This window comes from Typopeltis vanoorti, chromosome 15 (genome assembly GCF_054136105.1).
Source record: "Typopeltis vanoorti isolate ZY-2024b chromosome 15, IOZ_Tvanoo_1.0, whole genome shotgun sequence".
Classification (NCBI taxonomy): domain Eukaryota; kingdom Metazoa; phylum Arthropoda; class Arachnida; order Uropygi; family Thelyphonidae; genus Typopeltis; species Typopeltis vanoorti.
Window position 1 is genome coordinate 120,405,243 of NC_143563.1, and position 27,428 is coordinate 120,432,670.

The 27,428-nt window shown below is 36.8% G+C and overlaps 1 protein-coding gene across 5 annotated transcripts in view; it reads right to left on the reverse strand.

Moving 5' to 3' along the window:
• LOC150099108 (protein disulfide-isomerase A5) overlaps window positions 1-27,428 on the reverse strand; it is a 953,872-nt gene that overhangs the window by 153,513 nt on the left and 772,931 nt on the right. For all 5 annotated transcript variants that reach the window (XR_016549469.1, XM_090404751.1, XM_090404750.1 and 2 more), the window contains exon 18: window positions 3,575-3,761. Coding sequence is in view for 4 of the 5 variants with exons in the window: in XM_090404751.1 (XP_090260877.1) it covers window positions 3,575-3,761 (187 nt within the window). In the remaining variant the exon portion in view is untranslated. The remainder of the gene's footprint in view (window positions 1-3,574; window positions 3,762-27,428) is intronic.

A 27,428-nucleotide genomic window follows, 5' to 3' on the forward strand; every position in this document is an offset into this window, starting at 1 on the left:
AGTGTCAACATTCCAGCTCAGCAATAAACTGGCACATGATGAGCTGAACATGTGATTTGGAAATTCAGTTCTACACCATAACAAATATCCTAAATATCTAGGAGTTACATTGATCGCACCTTATCATATAAGAAACATGCTGAAAAGACAGCTGGAAAAACAAGAACTAGAAATTATCAACATTGTCTAGAAATTATGTAGCACTTCTTGGGGTGCAGCAACAATCACATTAAGAACATCTGCACTCAGATTGGTTTTTTCACTGGCAGAGTACAGAGCTCCTGTTTGCCTCAACAGCTGCCATATCAAACTAATTGACCGCCAGCTTAATACCACAATGCGACTTATCACTGGAACCATAAAAACAACTCCTATTTACTGGCTCCCATGCTGAGTAACATAATACCACCAAACCTACAAAGACATGATGCGCTACTACATGCATATGATAAAATACTCACACATACTGAATTGCCTATACGCAATGACATACTAGAGCTACAGCTCAACAGACTGAAATCAAGAAAGCCCTTTCTCCGTGAAGCTAAACACCTGAGAATGACCAACTACAATACCAAAGAACAATGGAAGTGAACGTGGAGCATAAATACCAATGCGCAACTCCAAACTTGATTTGATAGGCATCGTCTCAATATCCCAGGTATGGAACTGAGCCGAAAGATGGACAATGCTGAACAGGTGGGGAAAAATTCCCTCACCGGAATGTGACTGCGGGCACCCGAATAAATCAATCCACCACATTTCTACTGAGTGCAGTCTTCATGCATACACAGGTCAAAGAAATGACTTCCTGAAGGCGACACCGCCTGTTATAGACTGGATCAGACAACTTGATCTTAGTCTATAAGTGTTTTGTTTGTTTGTTGAAAGAATAAGTGTCTTTGTTTTATTCTAATTGTTTGTCACTTACTTTTTATATATTTATTTTGACTTATGTACCTTTATAACTGCATGTAGACTGTCATATATGCTAAATAATAAATTCATAATCTTTGCTCTCTGCCTCCTCTCACCACTTTCATATCTAGGCAACACACCATCTTTTGTATAATACTATTCTCTTTTATCCATCTAAGCAATCTTCTGATATCCAATCTGATGTGTTCTTTGTTCACAGTCAAGTCATTTGTGTTTATTACAACTACCAATTTTTTCATCTATTTACTTCTCTTATATCTAATGCCTTAATCACGCTACCACCAGTAAAGTGGATGGGCAAAGTAAAACATACTTTGTGCATCCACTTTATCCAGCACACTTTTAATAAATGAATCACCACACAATGCCACTCAAGGGTCTTTCGTTACTACTTTTATACCCAACATTATTTGTTTTCATCATTTTCACTCTTCCATACATATCTGAAATTTTCTTAACTTCATTCTGCATCCATTTCATCTCTTGTGTCACATTTTCACTGTCATTCATTCTTCTGAATTTTCGAACCTTGTGTCATACTTTCGCTCTCATTCATTCTTTCAAATTTTTGAACTTTCGACCTCTGCATCCCACTTTTGCTATCATTCATTCTTTTGAATTTTTGAGCTTTCAAACCTTGCATCACACTTTCGCTTTCATTCATTCAATTTCGTTGCCTTCTGCCACATTCACATCACTTTCGTCTTTCTTACCATCGATTATGTTTCTCAGATCACTCGTTCTCTTTTTCAAAACTTTTTTAACATTTTTTCACTGCTCTTTTATACTGTCCTTTTTTATTAGACAAGTACTCATCCTCCTTGCAGCATTCTTGCTACTAACACTTTCAGTTATCAACATATTAGCACTCATCATGTCCTCATTCAGCTCACACACCTCCTTCCATCTGCCTTATATATCAATTTATCTATATAATCAAACAAGTACATATAGCACACCTCACATTTCACGAAATGACTCAAGTCAAAATTGAATTTCTGCATGGACAAAACCACCGCAATCTTTCCTTTGTCAGTTGTTATATTAAGCTCTAATATCAACAAATTTGTAAATAAACTTAAGCAAATTATCCCACACACTAATAACACTACAAGTGCACAACCTTTATAGTAACTCTTACTCATGTACACACACTATTAATTATTTCAAAAAACTTATCTGAAACAAGAGCCCTCTTTACACACTGCTACTTCTTCTGCAACACGAGCGACCTCAAGTCCAGAATTTGAGTTCTTAACTTTTTCAATAACTTTATTTATATCTTGGGATTGGTGGCAACCTAAAATTTGCTACTTATCTCTACTGGATTCTCCTTTATGTAAGTCAACTAACTATCCATGCTATAACTGCTACAAGCAAGTCTGACTTGAAAACCAAAAACCTACTATAGTAGTCCCCCCCTCCTTTCCTATTTTGCTAAATTTGTCTTTATGCAGTCTAAAAGGCTTTGCCATTCATCTAAGATACTACTCCACTCACCTTTGATCAAAATGGTTCTAAATGGTCCACTCATGCTACAATAGGAATCAAATGAGAGTATCTACCAAAAGGATTATCACTGACTTACTTTGGTGTTTATGATTCCCAAGACGAAAGATAGTCAAAACATAACAACACTAACCACACATCTACAGGGTGCCAGGTTATAATGAAGCTAGTTAATGCAAATAAAGTTTTTAGTTTTTCAATATGGCATGTTGATACAGAGAGCAATTAAACATCAAGGTAAATTTCTAAAAACATTTTGTAGAATTTGAGTGATTGGGCATGGAAATGGAGATGTGAGTTCAATGTTGCAAAATGTAAGGTTTTAGAATTTGGAAAACAAAGATGCGATGCAGAATTTATGCTTGGTGAGAATATATTGTTGGAAGTAGAGAAAATAAGAGATCTGGTGGTGATAGTGGATAAGGATCTAAAATTTAGGGGACACATCACCAAAATTGTGAAGACAACACAAAGGCTTCTGGGAATGATGCGAAGGACACTGACGTGTAGAAGTAGGGAAATTCTTGTTCTGTTGTATAAGGCTTTGATTAGGCCACACATGGACTATTGTGCCCAGATTTGGTCACCGGGTTTTCAGAAGGATGAAGAGATGTTGGAAAGGGTCCAAAGGAGACTGACTAAGATAGTTTCTGACCTCTGGAGTGTTGAGTATGGGGAAAAATTGAGAAGATGTAATTTGCAGAGTTTGGTGGACAGGAGGAAGAGGGGAAATATGATAGAGACCTACAATTTGGTAAGGGGTTGTTATAGGATCAATGCTGGAGAAGTTTTACAGAGAATAGTGGGGAGATCAGGGGAGAACCACAGGTCATCCCTGGAAACTGTATAAAGAGGGTGTGAGTAGGGGAGTGAGAGGCAGGGTTTTTTCGGGCAGAGTTGTGAACGATTGGAATGCCTTGCCTGAGAATGTGGTGTCTGCAAAGAGTTTGAAAGTGTTTAAAACATGGTATGATGAGCTGTGTATATGATAAAAGGACCTCCCAGATGAGTCTTTGACTCCATCTTGGGGTGGTAATAATAATAATATTCTAGTTAGAAATTAATATTCTGCAGCTTGGATTTCAAAAAACATTTAAAATAAATTCCATTTAGATAATTAACTCACATGGGGCATAAAACATTACGAGAACAAATTCTTCATTATTAAGAGCTGCATCAAACGTAGCTTCTGTGAGATGATGTAAATATTCTGCACCAAATGTATCTGACCACCAGTGTTCTGGAGAGCTTGGCAATGATGTAGGAGAAATATGATTCTGTGGATCTTTCATAAAGGCAATAAAATCTGTCTCCTTAAAAAAATGAAGATATAGAAGAAACTGTTGAAAATTATTGTACTTGAATATGCAAACTAAATAAAGAAAGCGAGTGAACACGTGAACATTATTAAAATAAAACAGGTTAATTAGGATAAATAAATTCAAGTTATTACAAACAAAGCAAACTTTCAGTGAATCAAAACAATTTTTTTTTCATTTAGAGCATTAAGAATTTATGAATGACTCATTCAAAAAAGACTTCAATAAATGCATTACCAGTAAAAGTACAAGAAATAAAATTTGTTTAAATTACTTAATATTAATTACAAGGGGGAAGGGTCTGATAAACACCTAGAACAAATATGATATTAAAGCAACTGATATGATCACAAGAAAGAACATATGAGGATATAAGAATATAAGATACCTTCATAACTCTGCTACTAGTATGTTCTTCTTGCAGTTATATCAGTGGCTTTCATATCATTTTTGTTCTAAGTGTTTATCCCAACTTTCCAGACCCATCCCCCATAAATTTATTTATGTACTGATTTTTAATAATTAAATATCTAGTAATAATTATCAATATTAAATAAATTAATGCATAATAATTAAATAAAACTTATTTATTAACAAATTAAACTTGCAAGGAAATTATATTCTTGTTTAATCCTTTATCCAAATGTAAGCAAATAAAGTTTGCATTTGAAGTCTCTTCATGATTAGGCTATCTGCGTATAGAGACTAATGACTTCCCATCAAGTGACTTAGTGTTTATTGTTAACTTATTTGTCAATAAATTATAATTATTCATTTGTAATTGTTTACTCAAATTAATTATGAGATATGCACTGCTTTTGAATACAGAAGTTACCAACATGCATGCGCGCACACACACACACACACACACACACACTACTTCCAAACCTGACAACTGATCAAAATCAAACCCTCCTGCATGACAACATTACTGTTTTTAAAGATATGTCTCTCTCTCTCTCTCTCTCTCTCACACACACACACATGCAAAAAAATGTCTAAAAGATCTTGGGGTCCATGATAGATTTGCAATGGAAGAGCTAAAGCAAATAATTTCAATATCATTAATGCCTAGCCTGGAAAATATTTAAATTATCAGCTAGAATCATACATTCAGGCAGTCCAGTTCAATCTACTAAACTGAATCTTTTGACCTCATTGATTCTATATAAAACTGGAGACATGGAGAAAGAGAGGCGATACTTTACTCTCAGTATATTGTATATCTCAAACAAGTCACTTGTTTATTAAATTTGAATCAAACTTTTAGAGTCACATGCAAATCAGCTTCTGCTCATAAGGGTTGATCTGGAATCCTTATGAGGTTAATTAACTGACAACATAGGTGAATGTTCTTTCCATCATAGGTCCATCTTAATACAGTTGACTTATGCTATACAGAAAATACTATAAACTAGTGAAAAGTCTCAAACAAAGTTGTAACATATAACTCAGTTTTAAGCTCAGTGAATAATAATGAAAGTTTCAAAATTTACTACAGTAACTGGTAATAACCAGTTACCAGCAGCTGAGTGAAATACAAAACCTGTACATATGCTAATACATAGATACTTATTTCTACCAAAAACTCATTCTTAAGATTTCTTAATCTCTTGCATTCTATATGGAGAGGAAATATTGGTGACAGACAATGTGAAAAGAGGACACCCAGCACCTTCTCCATTTGATGGTATAAAAGTAATGGCGTTTCTGCAGGCTGGCTGCTATATAGTACATGGAACCCAAACCTGTTTGTAATGCTTTGGAGAAATCTTAATCAACTAGTGAATAATCCTGTTGTTAGTAATGCTAAAATGTTGTGCCTGAAAGAAGAGTATAGCAACTTGCAAGGGGGTTGGGGAAGTACAGAAGACAGCCATGTCTGGCCATTCCCTGCATGGTAATTGTGACCATGAGTCCTTCACTCCTGCCCTATAAATTTTCATAATATTCCAGTTGCCACCATAAAAGATAATGCAAAAAATTATACTATCAAAGTGGAGATAGAAAAATTTCCAACAAAAAATATCTTCCATCCCAAATTTTTCTACTGAACAATTTTTGATATTAATCTCAGATCTCTCATCACCCAATTCATACTACCTCTTGGATTATTGACCATTACTATCATATTATTATTATTATTATTATTTTGGGCGACTCAGGAGTCCTTAGACTCATCGAGGGAGGCCCTAAACATCATGTCCACACAACTATGTGATTACATTCTCACAGTATCTATCATACCTTGTCTTGAACTCGTTCACCATCATAGCACCCACAACAGACTCTGGCAGCTTATTCCACTCATTTACCACTCTAAAAGTAAAGAACCCAGCTCTAACACCCCTGCTAACCACACTCTTGCCCAGCTTCCATAGGTGTCCCCTGGTTCTCCCACCACCAGTCCTGATCTCAAAAATATCCTCTGAATTAATCCTATAGAATCCCTTTAGCAATTTGAATGTCTCAATCATATCTCCCCTCCTCTGCCTATCAACTAGTTTCTGCAACCCACAAATCTTCAACCTGTTCTCATATGGTTCATTCCATAGACCTGTTATCATCTTAGTCACTCGCCTCTGGATCCTCTCCACCTCCTCCCCATCAAGAAGGAACCAAGGTGACCAAATCTGGGCACAGTAGTCGAGATGAGGTCTTATCAAGGCTCGGTACAGAGGTACAATATCTTGCTTGACTCTGCTCGTCAAGGTATTTTTCAACAACCAAGTGAGTTGATGAGCTGATTTAGCTACTTTTGCAGTGTGCCCCCTAAACTTCATCTCCCTATCCACCAACACCCCCAAGTCCCTGGCCTCATCAATCTCTTGGAGTACAGTTCCACCATATCACCTCAAGGGCTCACTTTAGTGAGTACGGGCATGGCAAACCTGAGGTACCTGATGCTGGACCATGCCTTATTTCATGTAATATATATCTGTTATATTATTCTGTAGACTGGTCCCTCCTCTTCTTTCTCTTCTCCATGCTCTTTCCCCCTGATGCTATTAGAGTATTCGAGGGCTAGGGGTGAGTCTCTCCTATCTTGCTAAGTCATTTCGTCTTATGCAGCCACCGAAGGAGGCAAGCTAGCCTCAATAGGTGCCAGTCCCAAGCCCGGATAAATGCAAGGGTTGATGTCAGGAAGGGCATCCGGTCGGAAAAATTCAGCGCCAACTCAAACTATGATTATGAGTCAAAGAGAAAATGATATAAGCGTTAGGGCGTACCCCTTAAGCGACATGCAGCCACATCGCCCTACAGCTGCGAGAAGTGGATGAGGGCTACCGCATCAAGGGCGGGTGCGGTTAAAGAAGCGAGCCCAGCAGGTGGAGAGGATGTTGCGAGTGGGAACACTGAATGTTGGAAGCATGACTGGAAGAGGAAGAGAGGTGGCAGACATGATGAGGAAGTTGGACATTTTATGTGTGCAGGAGACAAGGTGGAAAGGGGGAAAGGCAAAGGAACTGGGAGATGGATATAAATTGTTCTACTCTGGAGCGAATAACGAGGGAAGAAATGGTGTAGGAATTTTGGTGTGTGGCAGAATGAAGGGTGAAGTACTGGACGTGGGTAGAAGGAACGACAGGATATGTGAATGAAATTGGGTCTTGGAGAAGAGCGGGTGGTCGAATTATGTGTATATGCCCCGCAAATTGGTTGTACAGCAGAGGAAAAAGATGAGTTCTGGAACGTGTTAGATGAAGAAATGAGGGAATTGGAAGAAAATGAGATGGTTATTGTTGGAGAAGACTTGAACGGGCACATAGGAAGACAGAATAGAGACTGTGAAAGGGTGCATGGTGGCCACGGAATGGGAATGATGAACCAGGAAGCAGAGAGAGTTGTGGACTTTGCAGTAGCATTTGATCTGGAAATTGTGAACTCGTTTTTCTACAAGAGGGAAGAACAATTGATAACATTTAGGAGTGGTAACAAGAGTTCACAAATTAACTACATTTTGACTAGAAGAAAACATCTTAAGGTTGTGACAAATTGTAAAGTAATTCCAACGGATCAAGTGGCACAACAACACCGACTGCTGTGCGCAGACTTTAAAATAAGATCGAAGATAAGAACTTCTGGATTCCATGGGATGAAGACAATTAAGTGGTTTCGCTTAAAAGAGGAGAGTGTGAGGAATCGTTTTAGGGAGAGGGTGTTAGAGAGGATTTCGGATTGACTGGAAAGTGTACAGGATTGGCGGAAACATAATTCAAAAGTAATCCTGAGCTGTGCAATCGAGATGCTTGGTGAGACATCTGGAAAGATTAGAGAGCAGAAGGAGGGTTGGTGGTGGAATAATGATGTACAAGTGGCAGTGACAGCTAAGAGGAAGGCAAAGCAGAAGTGAGATGAGTCAAGAGTGGAAGAGGACAGAGAGGTGTACAAAGAGAGAAAGCAAGAAGCCAAGAGAGTTGTGGCACAGGCGAAGGCCATGGCATATCAAGATTTGTATGATCAATTAGAAACAAAGGAAGGACAGAGAAAAATTTACCAACTAGCGAAATGTAGAAATAAAGCAGCAAAGGACATCTTACATGTGAGGCAGATCAAAGATGCTGAAGGAAGAGTATTATGGAGGGATGTGTACATAAGAAACAGATGGAAAATATACTTTGAGGGACTTTTGAATGAGGTAAATGCAAGGACTCACAGAGGAGATGGGCAGCCTTCTGAGAGGATGGTGCAGAACATCAGTAGAATGGAAGTGACGGAGGCCATGAAGAGAATGAGGAATGGAAAATCGGTGGGCCCTGACAGAATTCCAGAGGAGGCATGGAAGGCACTGGGGGAAAAAAGAATTGACCTGCTATGGGACCTGTTCATGAAAGTTTGCCAACAGGAAAATATACACGAGGAATGGAGGGAGAGTTCTCTTGTTCCCATCTACATGGGTAAAGGGGATGCACAAGAGTGTAAAAATTACAGAGGAATAAAGTTGATGTCCCACACAATGAAGATCCTAGAAAGGGTTCTTGATGGTAGATTGAGGAAGGAGGTGGAGATTGCAAAGGAACAATTTGGTTTCATGCCTGGTAGATCAACAAAAGATGCTATCTTTGGGTTACGGCAGATGATGGAAAAATATTGAGAGAAACAAAGGGAGCTACATCTGGTATTTATTGATCTGGAGAAAGCATACGATAGAGGGCCAAGGCAAGAAGTCTGGAGGTGTCTGAGGGAGAAGAAGGTGCCGGAGAAATATGTCAGGTTGGTGCGGGAAATGTACAGAAATGTGAAGACAAGTGTTCGGACCTGTTTGGGACAGACAGAAAGTTTTCAAGTAACAGTTGGCTTGCATCAAGGGTCAGCATTAAGTCCGTTTCTGTTTAATATTGTGATGGAGGTGGTAACAGAGGAGGACAGAGAAGATGTGCCTTGGACAATGTTGTATGCAGATGATATCTTGCTGTGTGTAGATTCAAGAGAAGAAGTGGGAACTAAACTGGAAAGATGGAGAAAAGTACTGGAAGAGAGAGGTATGAGACTGAGCAGAAGTAAGACAGAGTATATGTGTTGCGCAGTGGGCAGCGGTGGCCAGGAGACAGATCTGGAGCTGGAAGGAAATGTCATCGGGAAGGTGAGAGACTTTAGATACTTAGGCTCAACAGTGAAAGAAGATGGAGGGGCTGAGATGGAAGTGGGATGCAGGATACAAGCAGGTTGGAGGAACTGGAGGGAGATGGCTGGAGTGTTATGCGATAAGAGGGTGCCGATCAATCTGAAAGGCAAAATTTATAGGACAGTAGTGAGGCCAGCTATGACATATGCTATAGAAACTGTGGCCCTGAGAAAAAATAACATCAGCAGGATGGAAGTAGCAGAGATGAGAATGCTTAGGTGGATGTGCGGTGTGACTAGAAAGGATCGTCTGAGAAATGACTATGTCAGGGGAACAGTGAAAGTTATGAACTTAGGAGCGAAAATACAGGAGGCAAGGTTGAGATGGTTTGGTCATGTGATGAGGAGGGAGGATGAATATGTGGGAAGAAGGGTCATGCAGATGGATGTGCAAGGAAGGCGGAAGCGTGGGCGGCCAAAGAAGAGATGGAAGGAGCTGGTAGAAGAGGACTTGAAGATGAAGAACTTGGATGTGGTGACAGCCCAAGACAGGAAGGTGTGGAGGAGACTCATTACAAACAGTGACTCCACTTAAGTGGGAGAAGCTGCAGAAGAAGAAGAAGACTATCATATATCACTATAGTTTGTCACACTCCTGACAGATCCATTATTCCTTGCTCACCTGCATTCCTAACTCCCTCTCTTTCTCTCCCATCTGACATTTCCCATTCTCTCTCATATCCACTTTCTTTTTTATCTCTTTCCCCATGCTCATGTATTTTCTCTCTCTCTCTCTCTCTCTCTCATTCCCTCTTCTTTGGATCTCACATTCTTACTCCTACTCTTCTCCATCTCACATTAGCTTATCTATTCTTCCCTCCATGGATCTTTCGTTCATTCAAGATTCAGTGACACAATTGATATGATGCTTCAGATTTGTCATATCTCCTGTAATGCTACTAAATGTCAAGTATATCATCTCATGCTCATGTTCCTTGTATCTCTCTCTTTGCTGGCAGTCACTAAAGAAATGAGAGATACTGATATCAAAATTACTCAGCACTTCCTATTATATACAGTATATAAAAGCATGTACTCCCGTGTCTCTCACCTACCACATTTTTAACTGACAGGTATATGTGTCACAGATACAGCATGGTACAAAATCTTGTGTGGTATTGTGCAACATGTAACCTTTAAATTGTTACAGGCTGGTTGATAGCATGGCAGTAAATCAAGAGTGAATGATAAAAGAAATCACACACACACACACACACACACACACACACACACACACACACACACACACACACACACACACACACACACACACACACACACACACACAGCCATATATCAGAAAGTACTTCAAAATGCACCACTCTCAGTCACAACTAAAAATACAAGCTAAATTCATTCAACTAATTTACTCCTGAGCATTTCCTCACTCTAAATTTATGAAGAAATCTTTAATAATTAATATCAAAATATATTTTTTTCTCTCTCTTTTTCACCTCATGTTGCTCAATGAACATGAACTATTCAGAGATAATGAATAAATTTACATGTCAGCTCTTTGCTTTATGCAGACGATGTTATACTTCTAAATAAATCCGCTACAAGTTTGCAAGATTCCCTGACTAAATTGAATAACTGTTGTAACAGACATGGTATGAAGGTCAGCATTAAAAAGACAAAGACAATAAAAATAGGTAGAATTGTTGAAAATGTCAACTGTGTTGTGAATGGGGAACCTGTGGAACAAGTAAAACGTTTCAGCTACTTAGGCACGATTTTTACTGAAGATGGTAAACTAAATATAGAAATAGACGATAGAATCAACAAAGCTGGTATGGTGGGAAGTCAATTGAATAAATTCATATGGAATAAGAGAGAAATTAGTTGGAACACTAAATTAGCTGTATACAAGACTGTGTTCAAACCAATTTTAACTTATGGATCTGAGAGCTGGGTCAGAAGTAAAACACTTGACCAAAGACTAGAAACTGCAGATATGAGAGTCCTGAGAAAGATTAGAGGCGTGAATAGATGGCATCAATGACAATATCATATTAAAAACGAGGATATTAGGAAAGAATTTGACATTGTCAGCATCCAGGAATGCGTTAGCAGAGTTAATCTCAGGTGGTATGGTCATGTAAACAGAATGGGCGAGGAAAGATTAGCAAAACAAGTGTTCTCTGCAGGTTGGCTGGAAAACGACCCAGAGGAAGACCAAGATATAGGTGGATTAATACAGTACAAAGTGCCTTAGACGATAGAAATATAAGATCTGATAATGTTGGAGTCTTGACAAGTAACAGACTGATTTGGAGGAAAATTGTAGATAGGAAGTTAGTAATGATGTAAATTTTTCATGTAGTACTATCATATCCTGTATACACCCCTTGAGAGTACATGTCAGGAATTTGATGATGATGAATAAATACAAATTATAAAATTTCTATTAACTCAGATCACTTTCACTTTAAATGTATAACTGAATAGATTTAGCCATAACAAAAATTGACTAGAGATGTTAAATTTGACCAATTTAATTCCTCAGCTATATTTACAATTCATTATACTTCCTTTAGGTAATAATTTTTGAACTCTGTTTGCAATTAGAACAAATGGGGATGGACATGACACTGGTTATGTAGATGAGAAGGTGGCTGCTGGACAGATATCAAAAAGTGATTATGGAAGGTTCAGTGCTGGGACCATTGCTGTTTAGTATACTAAACATCAATGGTACCATATAGGAAATAACCTGCAAGTAAATATTCAGTTGTTTGTTGATGATGCAAAATTAAGTAGAGTAATAGTTAATAAAGGAAATTTGGAGAGATTGCAGGACGATTTAAATAGGCTGTCAGTGTAGGCAAAAGTTAATGGGTGTCAGTTTAATGTCGAGAAATGTAAAGTTATGCATTTGGGGATAAACAGATTACAAGCTGTGTATCACACTGATGGAACTGTACTCCAGGAAATAGATGAAGCTAGAGATTTAGGGATGGTGGTAGACAGAGAGTTAAAGTTTAGAGGATATATTGCTAAGGCAGCCCATACGATTACTTGCCTATTGAAGAACACATTAACATGTAGAGATAAGGAAGTTATTCTGCTTAATAAGGCCTTGATACGCCCACATTTGGATTACTGTGCTCAAATCTGGTCCCCTGGGTTTCCTGGGGATGAGGAAGCAGTGGAGAGGATTCAGAGGTGAGTGACCAAGATGGTAAGTGGCCTGTAGAATGTTCCCTATGAGGATAGATTGAGGATGTGTGGATTGCAAAAGTTGGTTGATTGGTGGAAACATTTAAGTTGCTTACAGGATTATATAGGATTGATGTAGAGGGATGCAGCACTTGGCTAGAGGGACCAGAACAAGGGGGGGTCATCCATGGAAGTTGAATAAAGGTGTGGTTAGTAGGGGTGTGAGGACTAGCTTTTTGCTTGGAGAGTTGTGAATGAGTGGAATGGGTTGCCAGAGTCAGTTGTGAGTGTTTTGTCTATTAATGGGTTCAAGGAGAGGTATGAGCTTTGTGATTACTATTCTAAAACAGAATTAATTCATTCATTGTCAGTGTGATGAATATATTATCCTTAGTTCAAAACATAACTAACACACTGTTAAAAGTACAAAAAAATATTCTTACCTCCAAAAAGAAATAATTGGATTACATAAAATACATTCTTTCTTTGCCTAAAACAACATGTCAGAATGACTTAGAACCATGTTTGTAGTATTAATTTCCATAAATATCATCAGATTATTATTACGAGTTCAGCTATAACATGGAAGACACTTTTCTCAAAGAACTCTAATTTTTGCTGAGTTACATGAATTAAAGAGTGAAATATTTTTGAAAATAACCTAAGGCTCTATCTTGCCAATATGTCACAATTTAAAGTTCAATATCGAAAGAATATCTCATAAGATATTCTTTCAAATTTGCAGATAAGATATATTGGAAGAAAGGGTTGTTCTCCTTAATATTTGCAAATGTAATACATACAAATCCTTAAGGAAAGTTCATGTCATACATTTCTCTTTGGGTTTCCTAACTCAAATATTTACGTTCTCCCCTTCTCTATGTATTCATTGTTATCATGTATACAACAGTAACATGTTGTCATGTATTACATCAATTAACACTGATGAGAGCGAGACTTCTGGTCATGTGAATGACAAATTTAATAGAAAAATCACTGACAGTAGTTACTGCATAATATTTTTATTGGAAAACAGTAAATATACTTTGACAAATTCCAAATGAAGAAAATAAATCAAATTTAATATCACAATGTGCATACTAATTTCATTCCCCTCTTCATAATTTTGTCATATTTCTGCATTGTTAGCCACTCATTCTCGAGCATGCATGCATGCATACATATATACATATATGGAACCATGTGCTGATGCATAGATAAGGTTACATTTTAGCATTTCATTATAAAAAGTTCTCATGCAAAAAGCTTAAAATAGGACATAGCAAAACCTTAAAATAAATTTCTGCTAAAATTCAGTTGTTTAATATATTTTAGTGAGATAATACAAAACACAGAAATTTGGAGTGAGTTTTTCTGCTTATTAAAAAGTAAATTATATAGAAGAAATTATATTCTTATGTTTGACTAAGACAAACATAAGAATATAAGAGTGAATGCTGGAAGAAAGAGAGATGAGTAGTGAGCTCAAAATGTGAGGAAGATGCATATCATGTGACAATGGATATTGTATTGCATCAAGGAGTGTAGCAGACTTAGAGCATCATAAAGCTTGATTGGGTTAATGCCTTGTGAGAGTAGGTTGCTTGGAGAGAGATAGAGGTACTGAGAGAAGAAATGGAAAATATGCAAAATTAGATCAGAAGCATGAAAGAAGAAATTAGGAAACTTGCATCGCTAACAGATGTAAAGCAAACGTAGGAGTGAAAGTTATGGAAATGACAGAAGAGACAGAGAATCGGGGAAAGAGAAGGAATGAGAGAAAGAATAGAGGGTGCAACTATGACAATTAAAAGGTAAAGAGATGATTGTGATAGTGGATAAAAATAACATGAGAGGAAGTATGAATCTGGTGCTGAGATATATGAGGTTTATGCATGAAGTCAGAATAGAATTCTTGAGGGACAAATGCTTCAGGAAATATGTAGTAGAAGTAGCACAAGGTTAAAGAGCTTTGGATTTGGTCTTAGCATGAGAAGATATGATTATCATTAAAATGTCATCAATGCTTGCAGCTGGAGAGAGTGACAATGCAGTCTTGATATGAGGGATGAACAGACATGCAGGAGTATCAAGAAGATAGGAATTTATGTGTAATTATATACGGCAGGTGATTATAATAATCTTAGAAATCAATTCACAACAGTTCAATGAATTGAAGAATTGGAAAAGAATCGGCATTGCATGTGAAGTAGTGAAGAAATATTTATTAGCAGCAATGATGAGTTGTATACCACTAGTGAAAAAGAGAAGATTTGGTGTAAAGTGGATAAGTAAATGGTATCAAATGGAAGTGCAACTGAAAAGGCAATGATGGAAAAAGTATAAGGATGGAGGGCAGTTGCATGAGGAACACAAGACAGGCCAGGAAGGTGACTAATTGAGTAAGGAAGGAAAAACTTGAATATGAGAAGACATTAGCCCTGGATCCAAGGAAACTCTGGAGGAATTCTTTCGTTATAGGGCCATTAGGGGGAGAAATAAGTGGAAGAATGACATTGTTAGACGAAAAGTAGAATAGAGAAACTGATGCATAATACATAATGGAGTTGTTGAATGATCATATTATTGGAGTAATTTATCCTGAAAAGTAGGTTTTATTAATATAAGGATGAGGAGCATTCAAAGTTTAGAAGTGCATTTCAATAAAACAATTCAACTTGATGGAATTCCATTATATGTTTTAAGAAAATGTGCTATGGAACTGACAGCTCCATTGACTTGGTTTATCAGTGAATCTAGTAATGGAAAAGGTGTCTAAGGAGTGGAAGAAGGGTAAGATAGCATCACAGCATAAGGGTGATAGTAGAATGCACAGTTTGACAAACTGCAGTTTGTATTTCTTGTGTAGTTAAGATTTTGAAGAAATTAGTGAGATATCGCATATAGCTTTGTTATCTGTGAGGACTGGCATGATTATGTGTTTAATGGCACTCTTGTTTTAGAAATCTGATTACCTTTTAACAAAGGAACATGAGCATTTGATGAGAGAAATATGTACTGCCAGTATTTCTGATTTTACAGAGACATTTTGAATGAGAATTCAGCAATAGGGACTGATGGGACATCAGCATGTGTGCTAAACAGAGTGTTCAGCTGAACTGGCTATTCATTTGACCAGGCTGTATGAGTCTCAGAACAGGGAATATCCTATAGCAATGGAAGGAATGTATGGTAATTCCATTGCACAAGGGTGGTGCAAAGACCAATGCATCCAACTATCGACCAATTAATATCTCAGGAGTGGTGGTGAAGATTTTGGAAAAATTAGTTAGGCTCGCATTCAGAAATAGGTTGACAGTGACTCTCTACTTTGCAATGAACAACACTGGTTTACTAAGGGAAGGTCATGTTTTAGCAGCTTGCTCACATTATATGACAATGTTACCATTGAACTAGACAAGGGGAATGGATACACTATGACACTTTTGGATTTTGCTAAGGCTTTTGACAGAATACAACATGATAGACTCTTGCATGGTATACGGGGGGATGTGAGTCTGCAAGATTTAAGGTAACAAGTGGTGCACCACAGGGATCGGTGCTTGGTCCACTGTTATTCAATTTGTACATTAATGAAGGATTTGACAAGTGACATTCAGCTATCTTACAAATTGTAAGATAAAAATTGTTTATCTTACAAAATTGTGCAAGATAAACTTTCGTAATGTTAAGATAAACTGTGAAAGTTTATCTTAACAACTACTGCACTCATATGTAGAGAGTGTTGACTTCACAGGAATTGCTTCAGTATCCCATAATATACAGCAATGTTTTAGACATGAATATTGCCAAGCATATATGAAGGATCACTACCTGTCTGGATAATTTTCAGCCTTTAGCGAAGTCTCATCAGTGAGAGCTAGACCCATGAATATATGGAGGTTGATGTGAAGTCAATGGCCTCTTTGTACAAGTAGTCTCGTTATGAAGCTACATTACATATATATTGTGTTTTCGTTACATTTGGGTAAAGGATTAAATTTCCTGTCTAGTATAATTTACTTTGTTATTTAACCAAGCAAAATAACTTTCTAATGGCCTTATAGGAGGACTTGAATAGATTGTATGAATGGGCAGATAAGTGGAAGAACTATCAGTTCAATGTTGCAATGTATAAGGTTTTGAAATTTGGTAAATTGCAGAGCCTTTTGAATAGGAGGAGGTGGGGAGGGGAGTATGATGGAGACATAAGTCAGTCGTGGGTTGTTATCAGTTGACATGGAAGAAATCTTTCATAGAATGAGTGAGTGGGGTAAAACAAGAGGCCACCCCGAAAATGTATAAAGAGCATGCGAGCAGAGGGGTGAGGAAAAGGTTATTTGCATGGAGAGTGATTGATGAGCAGAATGTATTGCCTGGGCATGTTGTGAAAGTAGATACATTGAACCAGTTTAAGGAATGGTTGGATGAACTTTGTGTGTGATAGTGTGTACCTCCCATGATGAGTCTCTCACTCAATGGAGGTCATACGTTAATAATAATAATCTCTTATTCAGAGTATTTTAATAATATAGTGATAAACTAAGAAATTAAATTGTTGTTTAACCTTTTATTTCAGTGTAAGCTCAAAGTTTGCACATGAAGTATCTTCATGACCAGGCTCTATACAGAGGCTGTGGACCACACATCAGTTGCCTTAGTATCTCATAATGCATGCATACATCAGTTTGGATGTGTTTATTGCTAAGCATTGTTGGAAGGATCATTACCCAGACTGCTGTTGGTTTTTTTTTTGAGGCTTTTATCAGTTCAAGGAAAACACATCATAGGCATCAATGACCTCAGTATCTAAATGGTAAAATCAACTTATTGTCATCCATCTATTTTACTTTGTATTATTTATTTATTTAGCAATCAGTACATGGAATTCAATACAGAATAAAAAACATGAACAGGAATATAACATAAGAACTACATTTGCATGTCTAAGCTTCTGATCCATTCTATTGCTGATGGTGCAGCTTGGAGAAAATCAGACCACTCATCTTGATAAGCATGCAGGCTGCATTCAGTGGTGATGTGACAAACTGTTTGTCACATCACCACTGAATTGAGAAGAAAGGTGTTTTCTCCACTTAAAACAAGTCTGCACATATTCTGTGGTTCATATGAATCCTATTCAGGGTGATCCATTTTTTACTGGGAAGTTAAAGAACAGAAGATTAGTTACAAATACCTTGAAACCACATTTGTAGAGAATAATCAGTGTTGGTATCCCACCATCTTGTCCATTCTTCTCTGGAGATGAAATTATTTGTAATTAGGTTTTGAGCTTCACATATTGGTGGTTGTCTAGATTTTAAATGATTAATTCTCAAGTCCGGAATGTCTTTATGCACAGGAAGAAGAGGATTATTACTTATCTTCTTGTACTCTCAAAGGACAGCATCAACTATTCGAAGATGTGGAGGCAGTAACTTGCTCAACGTGGGAAGCCAATAAGTATTTATTGATCTAACTGTATGAGCTATTAGTCACAGGGTGTTATTAAGCTAAGTGCTTAATAATACCCTGTGATGAGCTTCATGGAGTGTGTGGAGTGAAAAATATTCAGCTACAGAAAATACCAGACCTAGAGCTGATAAGTGTAAGGTGGTAGCAGAAGATCCACTAAGTTTTTGAAAGATGTTATTACAAGTCTTGATTTTAGCCATTGTATTCTCCAGGTATTTCCTGTAGTGTACAGTCCATATCGTAATGTAGTACCATTTAAGGTGACCTGAAGCTCTGTATTGGCAAGCCTATTGTTCAGATGGAAGAAGGAGACTTTTATCTGCATTTGGGCATAATCTCCATTTCTTAAAGTAATTCCCTAGAGTTCCTAGATCAGATGTTAGAGTTTCTTCCATACTTTTAAACGAACTGTGTCTAGTAGAAAGAGCAATGTTATCAACATAACAGAACTTTCTGGCTTGCATATCAAGGAGGTCTGAAATATATAGATAAAAAAATGAGAGGGGCTAACACTGATCCCTGGGGTAATCATTTTTTATTATTTTTTTGTTTACTAATTGCTTTTTCTATAGTCACTTGAAAATATCTGTAAAATAGCATAATATAAATAGCATATTGTGTACTAGGTGGATTTTAGTTAGATAAGGGAAAACTTTAATAAGCTTATATATTCCACCCTCTTGCAAACATTATCATAAGCTGCTGTGAGATCAGTGAGTACTGCAGTCATTTTCAATTGTTTTTCGAAGCCGCCTTCTATAAACAATGTAAAATATAGAACCCGCATAGCAGTTGAAGTTTCGGCTAAAACCAGTCTGTCTATAGGTATTTGATCTGTGATAATGTGGTTAATTATGTATAGTATAAAGGAGTTTGTACATGTAGATAAGGAGTGGTATGGATCTGTAGCGCTGGGATTGATCCTTTAGTTTATCAGGTTTTAGTAAAGCAATGATTTTTATCTTCTTAAATTATTTCGCTAACATTCCAGTTTTTAGAATATCAGAAAAGAATCATGCAAACCATTTTTTTGGCATTTCTTCCGAAGTTCAGGAGGATTTCTGTATGAATGCCCTCAACAAACAAATTCCTTCGTAACTTCAGACGAATTTTATCCTGCTTCCTTAGATTGTTGGACAAAGATAAGAACCTTAGAACCTCCAAGTTTTTTATATATAAAAAAACTAGAGACAAGAGCTACAGTTTTATATGGGTATCTCTTATGTTACTAAAGAATAGACCATTGACACCAGATTTTATCCAAGTGTGAGCAAACTTTGTTTGCTCACACTTGGATAAAATATTAAACGAAATTTATTATACTCTAACCAAGTGAAAAATAAACTTTCAACATCTTTCTCTAAATCCAGAGTAATTTATTAAAAAAGGGTGGCACACCATTTGACAACTCCTATAGGTAGAGATGACCAGGTAATGCTTCTGCCTGGTATCTCCACTTGGGCCTGGCTCCCACTGAAGAGACCTCAATAAAGGTCGAAACTAGACTGGGTTGTGGCCCTTCCCTTAATGCATAACATTAGACATATCCGCAAGGAGACGTGTTTTGCATTATGGGAGATACTGAGATAGGAGTGTTAGTATCTTGCTCCACCTTTGCAAGGAGTGCCCTGGTGTTGTACCACCAAACCCCAGTCCTGAAGATACTTTCAGGCATAAAAATTTGTTTGCTCACACTTGGATAAAGGATTAAACTAAATTTATTATACTCTAACCAAGTGAAAAATAAACTTTCAACATCTTTCTCTAAATCCAGGGTAATTTATTAAAAAAGGGTGGCACATCATTTGGCAACTCCTATAGGTAGAGATGACCTGCTAATGCTTCTGCATGGTATCTCCACTTGGGCCTGGCTCCCACTGAAGAGACCTCAATAAAGTTCGAAACTAGTCTGGGTTGTGGCCCTTCCCTTAATGTATAACATTAGACATCGCAAGGAGATGTGTTTTGCATTATGGGAGATACTGAGATAGGAGTGTTGGTAGCTTGCTCCACCTTTGCAAGGAGTGCCCTGGTGTTGTACCACCTTACCCCAGTCCTGAAGATACTTTCAGGCGCAAACTTTGTTTGCTCACACTCGGATAAAGGATTAAACTAAATTTATTATACTCTAACCAAGTGAAAAAAAACTTTCAACATGTTTCAATACAGTTGCATACACTGCAGAGTGAGTTGTCAAAGTTACAGTGCAAACACCTGATATGGTTCACTGGGAGGGCATTGTGTATGGCCCTCTAGGCCAAGTCATGTTGGGGGATCTATTACTATTGCTAAGATTTTTGAAGGCAGTTTCAGTGTTTGTTATGCTCAGAATAGCCTGACGAAAGAGGTTAAACAAATATCAGTATATCTTTTGAGCTATGGATATATCAATACTTGGCTTCTTGATAGACTAACACAGTAGATTATAGTGAGGTGGTTTGACTTCTGCTGTTGGACCTCCTGTGATAGGCACCTCTGAACAAAAGTAGAGAAAGAGAGAGACCCTTAAGTACCTGATTAGCGTGCTAAAGACATGTTGGTAGATGTTAAAGCTTTTCGAATAACTTGTAGATTATACTGACAAAATAGTTAGGCAGGGCAAAACCACCCTGAGCTGTAGGTAGAAATAAAAGATCTTTATCAATTTCTGTCTTTGGAAGTTCCAAAAGTAGATTAAAAATCTTCTACAGATTAATGTTTCCTGTTCTTCATCAATGTTCGTGGTGATGACAATGTACTGTATCAATGGAAGAATTATTGCTTTTAAAACTGCAGCTCTACTACTGTGGGTTTCACATTTCAGGGTTGAGTAATTCCCAGCTTTAACAAATGACCTGATGCATTTTCAACATAATACTTTCTTTAATGGATATACCTAGGATTTCTATAGGGCCTCCTGCTAGTATAAGCCTAAAGGGCAAATCTGTATATGAATAAATGTTTCATATACAGAATGAACAAAATGAACTGAATTTTGTTCTCTTTAGGTTAACACAATCTTGAAATCATGTAACACAGGACAACTACTTACCAAGGTCATAACCAAGATTTACAGAAGAACAACAACAAAAGTTTGGATCAGTGGGTTCTTGTTACATGATTTCAAGATATGCTGAAGGTTGCACACTGGCAAAAACTCTGTTTAAATTTATTGATAAAAATGTAGATGGATGTTGTTGCTAGTTAATTAAGTGCATTATGTCCCTGATGAGGAATAAATTTAAATCAATTCTTCTTCCTGGAAAACCATGTATTTACATGCATCTTTTAGGCAGTTTTTGATTCTGGTGTTTTATAATCTTCATAATAATTTTATAGTTGACACTGGTTATGGCTATTGGTCTCTAGCTTGTAATATTTGATGAGTCTCTACAATTTTGGGTATAAGTATGGCGTAGTTTTCTGCAAACATTTCTGAGATGGCTCGATGTGTTAGGGTGTTACAGAAGAGCATGACTGGGTGTGGAACCTTCCAGATAACATGGCAGATTTCTGTTCCCTGCCTGGTACTTGGCAGGTTGGGAACAGAATGATCATGATGATGTTTTTTGAGAGCTTGAGTGGGCCAATTATGGAAACTATTTTTTTGCAGAGGAATAGAAAAAAGCTGTCTGGATGTCTTTGGTATTTGTAAGGTCTTGATTATTAAAGATAATTTTTCTTACTTTTTTCTTCTTGAGATTTTATCATCCACCAAGAAGGAGCACCTACAGCTTTCAGATGCAGTCTGATTTTAAAATTATTTTCTTCAAATTTTCTTTTTCTTTCTATTCCTTGGTAAACTTTCTCTCTTAAGATGCAATTATAGTTGCTTCTATACCTTTGTGCACTGATAAACTAGCATGGTTGTAGTAGAATTCCATGCAGTGCAAAGTTATCTAGTTGATCTTTGAAAAGCTCGAACCTGGCAACCTCCAGGAGTCTGAGCCAACTACCACCTCATCTTTAATATCCTGATTAAGACAAGTTTGTGGTCGGTGACATTGATCCTCTGTATTAATTTGATATGTCGAATGTATTTAATATCATTCTGCAGGTCAAGGCAAGTTTGGAGACTGTTCATATAGCCAAGTGACTTCTGTTACTAGGATTTTTCTTCTCTCTAACTCTCTCTTTCTCTCTCTCTCTATATATAAGATATCAAGCAATTTTATAAGCTAGGTTTTTTTTTTTAATCCTTTTTCCCAAGTAAGCAAACAGACAAGTAAGTCAAGTTTGCGGCCTTGGCATTTTTTAGGTCTAGCTCCCACTGACGAGACCTCAATAAAGGTCAAAACCGGTGTGGGTAGTGACCATTACCTTAATGCATAGCATCATACATTTCCGCAAGGAAATGTGCTTTGCATTAGGGGAAAATTCTAAGGAAAGTGATCAGAGCTTGCTCCACCTTTACCACGAGTTGCACTAAATGCAGCTGCAAACTTGACTTACTTGTCTGTTTGCTTACTTGGGAAAAGGATTAAAAAAACCTAGCTTATAAAATTACTTGGTATCTTTAACATAATATATACCCAAGATAAAAAACTTTCTACATATATATATATATATATATATATATATGGCAGAATGATCATTGACTCGGTTAACATACATAGTTTTATGAAAAAAATTGAATGACTAGAACCGAGATTTAATTAAAAAGGTTTTAATATAAACACACTACTAGTTTCGGCCTGTAACAGCCTTCTTCAGGTGACATTATAAAAGAAAAAACACTAAACATTGAGGGTTAAAAGACTATGAACAACATAGACAGTCTTTTTACATAATTAGCATTAAAACGTTGTAGTTGTATTTGAAGCTGTTCTTTCATTTGTTGCATTGTTGGGAGAGTGCGTGCTTGCTGCATCACGTGAACGCCAGTACATGATTACAGCTGAATGACTATCCGGAAGGTTGTAGCTTAAGTTGTTATTTAGATGAACAGGATTGAAGATGATTTCTCTCGATTCCACAATTTTTCTCTCTATTTCGTCACTGCAACGGAAGATGTTAGTAGATTTTTCCCAGCAGACTTTGTGACTTTGGTTATCATCATTAGGATTAGCCGAGAAGAGGATATGACTTGATAATGCACTTGCTCGCTGTCTCTTGTAAGTAATGTCTCTCATGTGTTCTTCCATACGCATTTCGACAGATTTGTCTGTCTGCCCGAAATAAGGAATATCGCAGTCACATAATATTTTATATACGCCAGGGTATTTGAGTTGATGATGACAAGGTTTTGGGTGGCTAATTAAGGAACGGATCTTTGGAAGTGGAGTGAACAAGGTTCTGATATTGTATTTTTTTAGAACTTTTGCTAATTTATGTGAAACAGTACTTATGTAAGGAATAGATATATTGCTTTTGAATCTATTTGTTTCTTCTGAGTGATGTCTGAGAGGATTAAGAAGGAATTTGTTAATGATTTTCTTGGAATATCCATTAACTTCGAAAGAAGTTTTCAGATGGTTTATTTCTGTAAGCAGTTCATTTGGATCATCAAGAAGAGAACGGGCTCTATGTCCCAAGGTGGAAATTATTCCAAGCTTATGAGGAGGGAAATGATGGGATTGACTGTGCAGATATCTGTTGGTATGTGTGGGTTTTCTATATATCGATATTTTTAGTTTACCAGCAGAAGAGCGAGTCAGTTTGACATCAAGAAAAGGCAAGGAATTATCCATTTCAAACTCAGCAGTAAACTTAATACTTTGATGTTGGCTATTGAGATGTTCGAGGAAAACCATAAGGGATTCATGTCCATGGCTCCAAACAACGAAGACATCATCCACATAACGTTTCCAAACTTTAGGTGTTAAAATAAAGGAAGAGATAGCCTTGGTTTCAAAATCTTCTAAGTAAATATTTGCAACAGGAGATAAAGGATTACCCATAGCCAGTCCATGATTTTGTTTGTATATATTATCTTGAAATTTGAAGTAACCGGACCTGATGCAATGTGTAAGAAAGGCTAACATTTTTTTGGATAACTTGTCCTTGAGTAATGTTAGGACTTCATCTGTTGGGACATTAGTGAACAAAGAAGTTATGTCCAAGCTAGCCATGATGTCTGCATGATGTCTGCTTGAGATTCAAGCAGCCAGAATACAATATAATAACAAAGTAAATCTTATAAGAAAATTTGAAATGTTAAAGAGATTACAAAATAATAGGAACTCAAAACCACACATCAATATTGACAAAGTCGTTATCAACAAATCCTCCTATATACTTTCAGATGTAGAACAAAGCATCCTTAGTAAAGGTCTAAACTTCATTCCTTCCCCAAAATTAATACCAAAGGAAACACTACTTACAAAAATAGAAAGAGCTGCTTCTTTTCTCCCTCCACAAGATGCAAACCTTCTACGTATTGAATCAATCTTTATTATCAATAACGCAAAACCACCTGCAGACAACATTACTTCAACTGAACGCAAAGCTATTAAAAGTTTAAAAAACAACAGAGATATAATCATCCTCCCTGCAGATAAAGGAAATGCAACAGTCATCATGAACTCCGAAGATTACAAGAATAAAATGATCGAATTACTACATAATGATACCTACTCAATACTTGAGAGAGATCCAACTCGTGAACTTCAAAATCGTACAAACAACTTATTAAAAACAACAACTGAATTATCCCGAAACGTCCGTTTATCTCTACGCTCTCTCCATCCGTTAATTCCTCGCATACATGGTGTTCCTAAAATCCATAAAGAGAACACCCCATTACGCCCAATTGTAGAAGGTATCGATTCTCCTACATACAATCTTTCAAAATACCTTGCCAAATACCTCAAAAGTTTTTCAGGGAAATCACCTTCCTTTATCAAGAACACTACAGAATTTGTTACATACATCAAGGATATTACAGTTGATGAAAATGACATCATGGCTAGCTTGGACATAACTTCTTTGTTCACTAATGTCCCAACAGATGAAGTCCTAACATTACTCAAGGACAAGTTATCCAAAAAAATGTTAGCCTTGCTTACACATTGCATCAGGTCCGGTTACTTCAAATTTCAAGATAATATATACAAACAAAATCATGGACTGGCTATGGGTAATCCTTTATCTCCTGTTCTTGCAAATATTTACTTAGAAGATTTTGAAACCAAGGCTATCTCTTCCTTTATTTTAACACCTAAAGTTTGGAAACGTTATGTGGATGATGTCTTCGTTGTTTGGAGCCATGGACATGAATCCCTTATGGTTTTCCTCGAACATCTCAATAGCCAACATCAAAGTATTAAGTTTATGCTGAGCTTGAAATGGATAATTCCTTGCCTTTTCTTGATGTCAAACTGACTCGCTCTTCTGCTGGTAAACTAAAAATATCGATATATAGAAAACCCACACATACCAACAGATATCTGCACAGTCAATCTCATCATTTCCCTCCTCATAAGCTTGGAATAATTTCCACCTTGGGACATAGAGCCCGTTCTCTTCTTGATGATCCAAATGAACTGCTTACAGAAATAAACCATCTGAAAACTTCTTTCGAAGTTAATGGATATTCCAAGAAAATCATTAACAAATTCCTTCTTAATCCTCCCAGACATCACTCAGAAGAAACAAATAGATTCAAAAGCAATATATCTATTCCTTATATAAGTACTGTTTCACATAAATTAGCAAAAGTTCTAAAAAAATACAATATCAGAACCTTGTTCACTCCACTTCCAAAGATCCGTTCCTTAATTAGCCACCCAAAACCTTGTCATCATCAACTCAAATACCCTGGCGCATATAAAATATTATGTGACTGCGATATTCCTTATTTCGGGCAGACAGACAAATCTGTCGAAATGCGTATGGAAGAACACATGAGAGACATTACTTACAAGAGACAGCGAGCAAGTGCATTATCAAGTCATATCCTCTTCTCGGCTAATCTTAATGATGATAACCAAAGTCACAAAGTCTGCTGGGAAAAATCTACTAACATCTTCCGTTGCAGTGACGAAATAGAGAGAAAAATTGTGGAATCGAGAGAAATCATCTTCAATCCTGTTCATCTAAATAACAACTTAAGCTACAACCTCCCGGATAGTCATTCAGCTGTAATCATGTACTGGCGTTCACGTGATGCAGCAAGCACGCACTCTCCCAACAATGCAACAAATGAAAGAACAGCTTCAAATACAACTACAACGTTTTAATGCTAATTATGTAAAAAGACTGTCTATGTTGTTCATAGTCTTTTAACCCTCAATGTTTAGTGTTTTTTCTTTTATAATGTCACCTGAAGAAGGCTGTTACAGGCCGAAACTAGTAGTGTGTTTATATTAAAACCTTTTTAATTAAATCTCGGTTCTAGTCATTCAATTTTTTTCATAAAAAAAAAAAAATATATATATATATATACACAGTAAATTTATATTTCTCTGCAGAAAGATTTTTAGTTCCTGATGCCAATTTCCTATGCAAAACTTCCTCCAATCTTGACATATTAAGACTTTATGTAGTTCCAGTAACCCCACCCCCACCCTCTCCCCCAAAATTATATTTAGATACCATGCAGGTAGAGTTCAATAGTTGAGGAAAGGTCATTCGCTCTTTTGGACCACTATTAGGTAAGTAAATGAAAATTTTCAAGTTTCATTTACAAGTTTTCTATTGCTTACTATACAAGACAAGTTTTCTATTGTAGTGAACTTACTATTCATAGTAGTGTACTTACTATGAATTTAGACAATAAAAACATCGTATCACACATTTGCTTTTTCAATTTAACAGTTTATAAATTTAGTTAGGGAAACCTGTAGACTTGCGCTGCATTTACTTAGGAGTATAATATCATTTGCGGAAGTAGAGAGCTGAGATTAAAATATCCACTTCTGATTCCAGGTCCAAATGAAAGTGGCATTACCACTTTCATTTAGTCTAAGAGAGAAATTAGTCAAAACACTAGTGGGATACAAGACAGGGTTCAAACCGGTTTTAAGTTATGGACCTGAGAGTTGGGTTAAAAATGAAGCACTCAATTAAAGAACAGAATTCTGAGAAAAATTAGGGGAGTGAACAGATGACATCAATGGCATAATCATATTAAAAATATTAAGATGGAAGTTGACACCAATAACATTCAAGACATGTGAGAAAAGGTTTGCAAAACAAGTGTTTGTGCCAAGATGGCAGGAAAGAGACACAGAGGAGTTCCACGATTTAGGTGAATTGATTCAGTTTCAATCAGAAGTGCCCTAAAAGATAGAAATAGTAAATATGAATGTGTAAAATATTATAATAAAATATGTAAATTTAATCACATAGTACTGTTGATTCTGTACGCTCCTCTCGAGGGATGCATATCAGGAAACCGATGATGATGATAGAAGTAGTTAAACATTCTTTTGGAAAATGACAAATATTATTAAGTATACTAAAAGAATACTAATAACTCAG